Source organism: Myxocyprinus asiaticus, chromosome 33 (assembly GCF_019703515.2).
Source record: "Myxocyprinus asiaticus isolate MX2 ecotype Aquarium Trade chromosome 33, UBuf_Myxa_2, whole genome shotgun sequence".
Taxonomy (NCBI): domain Eukaryota; kingdom Metazoa; phylum Chordata; class Actinopteri; order Cypriniformes; family Catostomidae; genus Myxocyprinus; species Myxocyprinus asiaticus.
Window position 1 is genome coordinate 21,364,076 of NC_059376.1, and position 11,148 is coordinate 21,375,223.

Below are 11,148 nucleotides of genomic sequence, written 5' to 3' on the forward strand. Positions count from 1 at the left end.
TTATCCAGTACTTTCATGCTCCCTTCAGTGTCCACATCAAGAGATCTGTCCTTTGAAGTGAGTAGGGCATAGGGATGATCACTTTCAATTGGAATTCGACAAATGTTTGATTAGCATGGGATATATAAAAAATGAATAATATAATAATAATATCACTACAAAAGCTGACGCACGTTTCGTCTTTTATCTTTAGTGTATTCATAGTGCCAGCCAATAACACAACTTTATGCTCAAATAATTTATTGTAAATACCCTTGAATTTCTCAGTTTAAATCTCGCAAAACATCTTTACTGAGACAACAACCTCCGCGTTTTTATTTTAGGAGAGGTCGTAACGGTTAACTAGCGTGTTACGACAGTAAGTCACTGTTTGCGGTTACCATACAAAAGAATGGAGAGAGCCGTAAACTGACACCTATTTGTCGCAGAATTGTCTGCGTCTTCTCTTAAAACAGCAATTTCATCGTAGTAAACTCCACACATAGTTCATACTAAAACGGTTGTTTAGTGTACAACATATTGAAGATTAGCAGACAAACGGTCAATTCATTAAGGGATGAGCTGTTTCCTCACAAAAGAAGTGTATTCAGCACACTCAAGCATCTCCTCCATAGACACCCATTAAAAATGACGGCATGCCAGAATATCTATGGGGCCGCCGCGTTTGCATGTAGGTTCGTTCCCTTGGTAGAAGGGCTCTAGAATGAAACATTAAACTTCATTTCCCAGGGATCGTTGCGAAGAAGACGTGCTCTCACTCGCCTGATACGGATTGACGCAATTTTTGCCCTGTTGGAGGGTGATTTCACCAGGAAACGGATTTCAAGACAAAGATAGAAGTGACTTCCTATTTCGTGTAAATGTCAACGTATCTTGTTTCGGTAGAAGACCAAAAGAGGTAAGCGTTTATTTTTTACAGCGTTTTAAAATGCACCTAAGTTGTTTATTTTGCCTTCCTCAGCAGAATCTTGAAATTTAATCACAGTTTAGTTATTGCTAGGCTGTCAAACGTCAAACCTGCCAAACGCTTGACCAGATATATTATTTAATTGCTATAATGTATTTCACGTATATATTTATTGATATGGTTCCATTGCGATTATTATTATTATTATTGTTAATATAATTATTATTATTATTAATATCATTATTATATGTAAACCCAGCGTCACATATTCGAACTTAGAATAACTGTTGTTGATCGAGTTGCAAATGAGATCACATAGGCTATAGTTTAACAACATGCATCGTTGTTACATTAGTAGCCTAATTTTTAGATGCTTTGACCAATGAACAGCTCATTGTCATAGTGTTACAATAAGTCCTTCCTGCTGATTTTAATCGGCTTCAGAACTATTGATCACACTGGATGGAAGCATTTCATGTTTGTAACAAATATTATGATATACACTGGATTGTTAATCCTGTGAATTTGAGATGTTGTCTTTTGTGAAATCACGTCATGTGATTTGTGGGCGGGGCTGAACTTGCTAGAGCTGTCAGTGCGCAAAATCACTGCTGATACCCTGCTGCATGTTGTCTGTCTTTTGATTTGTGCTTAGTATATCTAAATCTCTTTCAGATGTCAGTAAGTGAGGATATGGATAATGCAGACCTGCTTGGTCTAATTTTCCCAGATGAAGACCCAGAATCCGATGATCTGTTCCTTGCAGAGGGGAATAACTTGCTGGATGATTTGCTTTCAGAGCAAGATGTATGTCATCTTTACTTTAAGTGCACTTAAAAAGCATGCACCTACATAGATAGTTATTATAGTATTTAAACTTCATTTATTGAGATGGATAGATATTCACAAATGCTTTTATTATTGCAGATGCTGAGTGCAATGGATACAGAGGACTTTCTCTGCAGTCTTCTGACTGACAAAGAGGATGGTCTGTCTGTCAACTGCCTGTCTCACTCTCCTCAAGGCAGTGATAGTGGCATCTCAGAGGACACCACCCCCCCATACTGTCAGAGTCCACATGATGGCAGTGAGACAGACACCGTCCCCAGTCCAGGTTTCGATCCCTTGCCGTATCCCGAGTGTGTGATGGAGAGCTACGAGGCCCAGGTGGTGCAGACAGACCACTGCTACACCCTCCCGCAGGACACTGATGCGCTGCTGAGTGTCCGCTCGGAGAACCCTGATTCAGATGTCTTTATAGATTTTGGTAAGTGAGTGTTGTTTGTGTAGGGGCCAGGGCCTTAAACACCATAGACCTTTAGCAGGAGCCAATATTCTGATACACCCCCCCCCCCCCCCCTTTTTATAATTAGTTATAAAATGAGAAGAGATTCTTAACTATAACAGACTTGGTAGGGACATATTAAACGTAGTAGATTATGGAATTAATACAGTAGTTGCAAAGTGTTTTTATTTTTGTAAATTTGTTCTTTAGAGGGATGAGGTCAAATGACAGGGTTGATTTAAAGGATAATTCACCCTCATGCCATCCCAGATGTGTATGACTTTATTCTGCTGAACACAAACAAAGATTTTTAGAAGAATATTTCAGCTCCGTTGGTCCATTCAATGCAAGTGAATGGTGGCCAGAACTTTGAAGCTCCAAAAAGCACATAAAGGCAGCATAAAAGTAGTTCATGTGACTCCAGTGATTTAATCCATGTCTTCAGAAGCGATATGAAAGATGTGAGTGAGAAGCAGTTCAATATTTAAGTCCTTTCTTACTATACATTTTCCTCCCTACCCAGTAGATATAGTATGTGATATGCACAAAGAACACAAATCGCCAAAAACAGTAGAAGGATGTGAAAGTAAAAGAGAAGATTTATAGTAAAAAAAGGACTTAAGTATTGAGCTGTTTCTCACCCACACCTTTCATATAACTTCTGAAGACGTGGATTTAACCACGGGAGTCATATGGATTACTTTTATGCTGCCTTTATGTGTTTTTGGAGCTTCAACATTTTGGTATTCATTTCGGCACACATACACATGTGGGATGGCATGAGGGTGAGTAAATGAGGAGACAATTTTCATTTTTGGGTGAACTATCACTTTAAGGACCGAAGATTTATTTCCTCCTTTCAGATGATTTGGATGTTAATATGACTGAGGACTTCTCCAATGAGCTGCCCTGCTCACTTACAATTGAAGATTCAACAGAAAGCAGTAAACTAGACAACCAGGTAAACAATAATACATTTTAAAAAAAAATCAAGATAACAGTAGCTTGATTTTACCATGACAACAATACCAGACATAATGAGATTGTGAATTTTATGTCTCCAGTTCCAGTTTAAAGAGATCATTTTGACTGATGAGGAGAAAAGACTTTTGGCAAAAGAAGGTGCTACAATTCCAAGTCATATGCCTCTTACAAAGGTAAATACATTTGCATTCCTCTCTGGTTTCTGATCCATGATGATTTCATATTGACATGTCTGTTTGTTTCATGAAATGCATCTATCCTGAATGTTGCATTTATTAGATGAACATAATATGACCATGTTAAAGGAAACGCTGTGTTTCTTTAGGCAGAGGAGCGAACCCTAAAGAGAGTGAGGAGGAAGATCCGTAACAAGCAATCTGCTCAGGAGAGTCGCAAAAAGAAGAAAGTTTATGTTGATGGCCTAGAGAACAGGTTAGCACCAACAGCATGCATTCTGTTGAAACTAATGACAATCATAATGTGTTGTGTTGTCATTTTCTTTTGTTTAAATTGCTTTTGATTTAAATCAATACATTGTGTGTTCCACAGGGTTGCAATCTGCACAGCTCACAACCAGGAATTACAAAAGAAAGTTGAGATGCTACAGAAACAAAACATGTAAGCTTTCATCATGTGTAAAAGTACACAACTAATATTCAGTAGACTCTTCACAACATCCATTTATTCATTCATTAACGTTAGTGAAGGTTGTAATTAGGACTGGGTAGAAGTATCGATTTTCTGATGCATCGCAATCTTCGTTTGAATGATCCTGATATAGATTCTTAAATCCTAAGGTCGATCTTTTACTCTGTGGCAACCTCTACAAAGTGAGTAAATCACTCAGATTTTGTGTTATGCGACTAAAATTATCTGTGATTAGCCACTTTCTGGTAAACTATCTGATTTTACTTACCAGTGATTTAGTAGCATATTGATGAATAAGTTCAGCACTGAGATCCTTTCACTGTGTGTTGAGAGTAAAATTTTTTTTAACTCATTCTGTGTGTCCAAAGACGAGATCCACGCAATCCATTTGTCATTGAATAATGTCTCTTTTAATGTCCCTTTCTGTTCTTTACTGTCAGTTGTTGATTAAAAACAACAAAAAAGAAACATTTTAATTCTAATCACACATAGCACGGATGAGGTAAATCCATTCGAGTCCTCTCTCGTTAAAATGCGTTCACTGGCTGATGCCGTTAGTCTTAAAAAGACAGTACCGATTTGTGTAAATACATGTTTATTTTGTACATGTATAATTTGTAGTATTTACATGTTACAAAAAATACATATGCAATGTAATATATGCAATGTCAAGATATTTATTGATGGAATAGATTGAATTTGAACATTTTTCAAAAGCTAAAATGTGACCAATATGATGAAAAACCAATGAAAATATAATCTGTAAAATTTATATTTTAGAATTGTACCTAGAAGTGTTACCTAGATGGTAAGAAGGTGCCTTTATAATTAACAGCATTAGCTACGAGATAAATTATTTCAAATGTAAGTAAAATGGACATTGTAAAATGAAATATACCCATATAAATCGATATTGAATCCAAATCAAATTTGTATTAAGAGCTTATGAATCGAATCGCTACATCTGTAACAATACCCAGTCCTAGTTATAATAATACTTAATCACTATTAAAAAAAAATTTTTTTGTATCTTAAGGTCACTTATTGAACAGCTAAGAAAACTACAGGCTTTGGTGAAAATGTCCACTATGAAAACCACCACAACTAGCACTTGTATTATGGTGAGTATCTGCCACTGTGGCATTTTTATCCATGAAATGAAATGTAAAGTATCAAGAGAAATCTTTCTGTTTTACATAAATACAACAGCAGTGTTAGTAGGATGTGTTCCTTGATTTTTTTTGTTTGTTTTCGCTTTTCCAGGTATTCCTGCTTTCTTTCTGTCTGATCGTATTTCCATCAGTCAATCCTTTTGGCAGCAGTGGACAGAAAGATCTGTATACGTCATCAACAGGTGAGCACTGGATTTGTTTGTGTTCCCATTATATAATGAGGGAATGTTGTTCTGCTGGTTCTTGTACCATCCTTTGTTGTACTTCATTGTTCTGCTATACTGTATTTTTCTTGCACATACATTGACGGCAAATTCTAATGTCTCTTCAGTGCTGGCGAGTGATTCCAATTGTGATATTCCTACTATTTTTAGATAACCATTATGTAAGATATACTATTTTACTTTACTGCCCTGCAAAGGCAAAACACAGTACCAACATGTCAAAACTGGACTATGATCTGTCCTGTTACTGATGTGTTTGGCTGAACTATGCTCAGATTCAGATAAAACAGATTGCGACTATGACCCTGTTTACACCTGGTATTAAGATGCATCTTGGGTGAGCCGATCACATGTGGTCAGATGAGACACATCGCTGTTTACACCTGGTCGCACAAATGCGTCTCCTGTGACCGCTTGTGTTCGAATGTCAAGGGGAGGGTCTCTGATTTCATGGTGACATACATCAATCACTATGTCAGTGTTACTGTATGACATTAAAGTGCACCAAAGTCAGAAAACACAAAGAAAGCGTCGGTAAAAAAACAGCACGCTGATTCTCACAGATGCATCTGAAATTTAATCAGAGGACAAACATTTCGAGCTGAATTATCCGTTATTGTAGTGGATTTCCTGTTTTAAGCTGAGCTTCAGATATTCATGCTTAGCATTTGTGTCACTGCATGTTGATTTCAAACACACTGAAGAAAATCCTTGAAGTTCTCGTGTTTGTGTATGTATATACTTTTTTTAATTTTCTGATCGGATGGTTATTTCCAGTAAAAACCATTTGTAACCGGCAAAGTTTACACTTTTGTTTTAGAGCAGCAGTTGATTGACAGGTGAGGGGTGGTGCTTCACTACTGTTTGGGATGCATTCAGGACGGATTAGCGTTTACACATCAGATACGATGTGGTCACATGTGTTTTTGACTACCTTCGTATGTGGGTTTTGAGATCCGATCACAAAGCATTTTTGACCCAGTTTACACCTGTACTAAGCACTGACCACTTGTGATCGGATCACCCAAAACGCATCTTAATACCAGCTGTAAACGGGTTGTAAGTTATAATTCAAGTTTGGCTGGACAATCCAAAAAACTTTGAACCCATTTTCTTAGCATTTTGGCTTTTAAGGGCAGTACACTACTACTTAGTAAACAATATGGCTTTCTGCTCTGTTCTAGGGATGTCCCGAGCCCTGCGGTCTTATCCAGCCATCGGGAAAGATGACATTGTATCAACCCCTGCTAAAGAAGTGCCAGATCAGGAGGTCCTCATAGTGACCACTGTTGAAAGTAACAAGGTGCTGCTGTCAGGCGGTCAGAACCACACACCTGACTACCAGCGGGTCGAGCACTCTGACTCGGAGTCTGGTGTCAACAGCAACTCATCCGCTGACTTCCCCAGTCCTGCCCAGTCAGATCTCAAAGCAGACAGAGCTCTCTCAGAGTCCCACCGAAACTCAGCAGCAGCTCCTGTAATCTACGATGGGCAGAGCAAAACCAAGGAGAGCTGGATGGAGCAGAAACCCACATCCGTTATTATACAGCAGCACCGCTCTGATGAAATGTAGGAAAGCACATAAAAGTGCTTCATAACCTTATTAGAGCCATTTTAATCTTGTAGCATCTCAGTCTGAACATTTTGTCAATTTTTACATGGATCTACTGTTATGCTTTAATAGCACTTTCTTTGTACCCAGTCATATACAGTATATGAATGTTATTGTCCGTTTTCATCGGCACAAATTATGATTCTCTTTCAATGGATAGATGAAGTAATTTGATCATCTAGAAATCTGAATTGCGTCCATAATGAGTTTTGGTACATTCAGGAAATGTATTCATGTGTATATTACTTCACACATTGTAGGGCATTAGGACATCTATTAGATTATTGTTTTCAGTTGTAGAAAGGGAGCCATTTGCCTAGAGATTTCACTACTGAAAAAAAAAAAAAAAAATTAACTTTTGTTTTTTGTTTTGTTAAAGGTATATTTTTATTTTTTTATTCTCATTGTGCATTATTTGTGGCTTAAAACCCCTTCCATTAAACTGCTGTAAATTTTGGCTTAAAGTGTAACTTTTAGAGAGGGTAAAGTGTTGCACATATCCACAGAATAATAATAATTTAGTGTTTATGTGTGTGTAAATATACAGTATATAAAATAAATTTCATGATCTGCTGTGTCAGAGACACATTTTTATGTAATTTTCGATGATGGTATATTATTTTTCTCTTATGAGGTTTATTTTATTGTAGTCTTTTATATTTACCAGTTGATTGCTTTCAATCTGTGATATCATAATATGATGCACTGATGTATCTGTAAACATAGAATGTCCATAAGCTGTTTATTTCTGTCTTGATCATGTTACTGAGCACACTGATTGAAAAGTATCAGTTTACTATGAAGACCATGATCCATTTTTTTTATTTTTTGACATACATCACACAATAAAAAGTGACTGTACAAAAAATGATAAAGAATGAACAATAAATATTAAATAAAATTATTTAATAATTCATAATTTAATGATTGATTATTCTCAGTATGGTGATACTTGTGATGACACTAATTAAAAATCACCTATGGGATTCTTAGAAAGTGAGCTAAAAAAATCTTACATTGGGAATTGGTATCATGCTTCTGTACATGCCCAAGCATGTTATTAGAGTAGACGTCCTCATGCTGCTCTAGATATTAAATTCCCCCATAGTACATGCAGTTAACCAGTCTAACTTAAATGCAAATGATTTGACTAAAATACAAAACTGCGATGTAAATCTGTACCTATTTCGGATACCCTCTCAAGCATTTGTTGCAATGTAGAGCACACAAAACAAATGTCATGAACTATGAAGCTCATTCATAATGATATATAATTGTTTAGTATCATATAAGTATATAAAACAAATATATATATATATATATATATATATATATATATATATATATATATATATATATACGTGATTGTATTTAATTTAGGTATCGTTTCTTGGGGTTATTGATGAAAGATTGTTTTTCCATTTTGTGTAATATATATTTTGTACCAGCAGATGGCGCCAAAACACTAAAATCAGTTCAGCACTGGGAGAATGATTACTGTAATGAGTCGGTATTACAGTAACAGTAAAACTTGATCATTCTACTGTCAATCATCAGTTGTACAGCTTTACTGTGGTATCATTTATCAATACCCAGCGGGTTTAATTTCACTTGCATTCATTCATGGTCTTACATGAGCAAATAATCACCAATGCTATTTGAGATGATGAACATAGCACTGATTAAAAACGTTTATATATATATATAATTATATATATGTAATATATATATATATATATATATATATATATATATATATATATATATATATATAGCATTAAAAAAAAACGTTAAAATGTAATTTCCACCACAGAATTCTGTTAAATAAATTACAGAATTTGAGATATGCTGGAAATAATGCTGTGGTGGGAATTTTTATTACTTTCAGATAAAATGACAAAAATGTAAAATCTCCTGAGATATTTTTAACACACTGTCGGGCATTGTTAGTAAATTAAATAAACTAGCGAGATTGTGAAAAAAAAAAAAAAAATTAAGCAAGGTTAAAAGTGCCCACCCACCCTGCAATCCTTGACAGAGGACTAAACAATGAAATGGACCAATAACAACTTCACACAGTTTGTGTAGCTGTGCCATAAGAAAGAGCACACGCCGTGCTTTGTGTTGACTGAGTGATATTTAAACACCCACGTGGGCAGTTTACAGGCAGGGCGCTTGCATCGGAGTGATTTGCATACGCCCGTTCCCTTAGCCAATCAGAAACGGGCATAAGCTGAAAATCCGCTGATCGTCTTTATAAAACAGCGACCGCCTGACTGCACATCACGCTCAAAGCTCACAGCAGAGGACAGACGCGCTAAACGATACCGTTACTTCACTTGGATTTAAACAATGACTTTTGAGGAACTTACTGGACAAGACAACACAGCTGCCGCTGGACATAGGTGGGTTTCTTATTCATTTTATAAACTGTTTATTACCACTTCCTCTGTTACCGTTTTTAACAAATGCTACATAAAGTCAATGGTCTAATGTGCCGGTTTTGTTCTCCAGAATGCAGAGTGCTGGAACAGCACTAGAGGAGCTCCTGGTCTCCGCTAAAAAGCAGGACTGTCTTACCGTGGGGGTGTATGAGTCCGCACAAGTCATGAATGTGTAAGTATCTGTCATTTATTGTTTCAAAGCTAACTATATTTGTACTAATGTTGCCTAGTGAATGCATGTTGAACCGGTCTCTGATTATTCTCGGTTCTGTTTGACCTCAGTGACCCGGACAGTGTGGCTTTCTGCGTCCTGGCCACAGATGAAGAGTATGAATGCGACATCGCCCTCCAGATCCACTTCACCCTCATCCAAGCCTTCTGCTTTGACAACGACATCAACATTGTTCGTGTGAATGATATTGATCGCCTTGCTGACATCCTGGGCAGCAACCAGGATGAGGAACCTAAGGATGCACACTGCATACTTGTAACGGTGAGCATGCTATCTACACCTACACTGCATCTACACCTACATCTACACCTCGTCCACACCTACACAGCATCTACATGTGGTATTAATGTTGCCTCTCTTCTCTTTCTCCTTAGAGCCCCAACAATGACTCTTTGAAAGACTCCGCTCTTGAGAGACTGGGCATGTTTTGTGAGGAGAGTCGCAATGTCTATGAATGGCTGCCTACTATTACTCTGCCAGAACGCTGATAGGGGATCATTTTGGCATGTTCACATGAATGAAGCACAAATTCAAGTCGAAGACTCTGGGTGTGAAGACGTACATCCTGAAGGGTCCACAGCTGCAGAGCTAAAAGCTTTGACATATTGTCTGGATTACCCTGAAAACGAGAAGAGAGAAGTGGACTGTCCCAGCATACTGTTGGTCGTCCTGGTCGAGCATGGGAAAGTCAAGTCTTCTGTGCCACCCAAGGTGGTATCATGGAGACAATAGAGGACTGGTTGACTGTGAGAGCACGTTTATGAAATTGTTGGAGTTGAAAAGCCTTAAAACAAGGAATGCAAAGATGGATTTTAAAGAGGAATTAAGTTAAAGTGACATTTTGAGGAACGTATTGTTTTGAGGTCGAATGGACACTTGGGAAGTTGTTTGAAAAAAATATTACATGGACATTGGTATAACTTGTCTTGTAATTTTGGCTGTTGTATGAAGTACCTAATTTTTGTCAAATATTCACAATGCAATGTTAAATTGTGGCGAAGATGCATGAAGACAGCTTTGAAATTGAAATAAATGCTTCAACATCATGGTATGTTTCTTTGAAAATCTGTTGAGATATTGGCATGCAACAATGTGCTTATTTTCCCCCAATTGCAAAAACTGTTACATCAGAATAGGGAGGCTATGGCAGTTCAGTAACAGAGTTGGCATGGAAGATAGAGAGAGAAGTGTTGCGATATAGCAGCTCTAGAGAAGCTGGCATCTCTCCAGGCGCTGCCTGACCTTTCACCACCAGCTGCTGTCTTTAAACAGCTTGCTCAACTGAAGTACCCCCTTGCAAATGCAGACTGACTTCTGTCGTGTAGGTTTTGCACCCTCCACTTGGAGCAGAGGCAGAGTAGAGCCAGATCTGCTAAATGACTAATTGAGCTCAACTCACCAAACACATACTGAAGGTTACAATTACCATTTCAAGACAGTGAGAGGAAAATTCTAAAATGCAGAATTTTAAATCTAATTTTGCAAAGCTATTTGTTTCACTACTGTTGAATTAAAATTTAGTTAGCATGTTAGAATGCTCTGGTACCAATATGTGGGAGTTATTTTTCTATGTTCTCTCTTTGCCAACAGATGAAGGTGATTTCTACTCCGCCGTTGTATGCGTATGGTTTGTGGTTTAC

General features: G+C 37.3%; 2 protein-coding genes across 2 annotated transcripts; both read left to right on the forward strand.

Annotated features, from left to right (window-relative positions):
• The first annotated feature begins 753 nt into the window (after window positions 1–753).
• LOC127424377 (cyclic AMP-responsive element-binding protein 3-like) lies at window positions 754–7,736 on the forward strand. The gene is made up of 10 exons (XM_051669513.1): window positions 754–898; window positions 1,583–1,714; window positions 1,835–2,174; window positions 3,056–3,153; window positions 3,257–3,349; window positions 3,502–3,608; window positions 3,726–3,794; window positions 4,861–4,945; window positions 5,088–5,178; window positions 6,405–7,736. Exons 2-10 carry the CDS (start codon window positions 1,583–1,585, stop codon window positions 6,791–6,793), a joined length of 1,404 nt encoding a protein of 467 aa, XP_051525473.1. The 5' UTR covers window positions 754–898; the 3' UTR covers window positions 6,794–7,736.
• Window positions 7,737–9,082: 1,346 nt separating this feature from the next.
• Window positions 9,083–10,554, forward strand: LOC127424390 (growth arrest and DNA damage-inducible protein GADD45 gamma-like). Its single transcript, XM_051669553.1, has 4 exons — window positions 9,083–9,237; window positions 9,347–9,448; window positions 9,559–9,769; window positions 9,883–10,554. Exons 1-4 carry the CDS (start codon window positions 9,185–9,187, stop codon window positions 9,994–9,996), a joined length of 480 nt encoding a protein of 159 aa, XP_051525513.1. The 5' UTR covers window positions 9,083–9,184; the 3' UTR covers window positions 9,997–10,554.
• The last annotated feature ends 594 nt before the right edge of the window (window positions 10,555–11,148 follow it).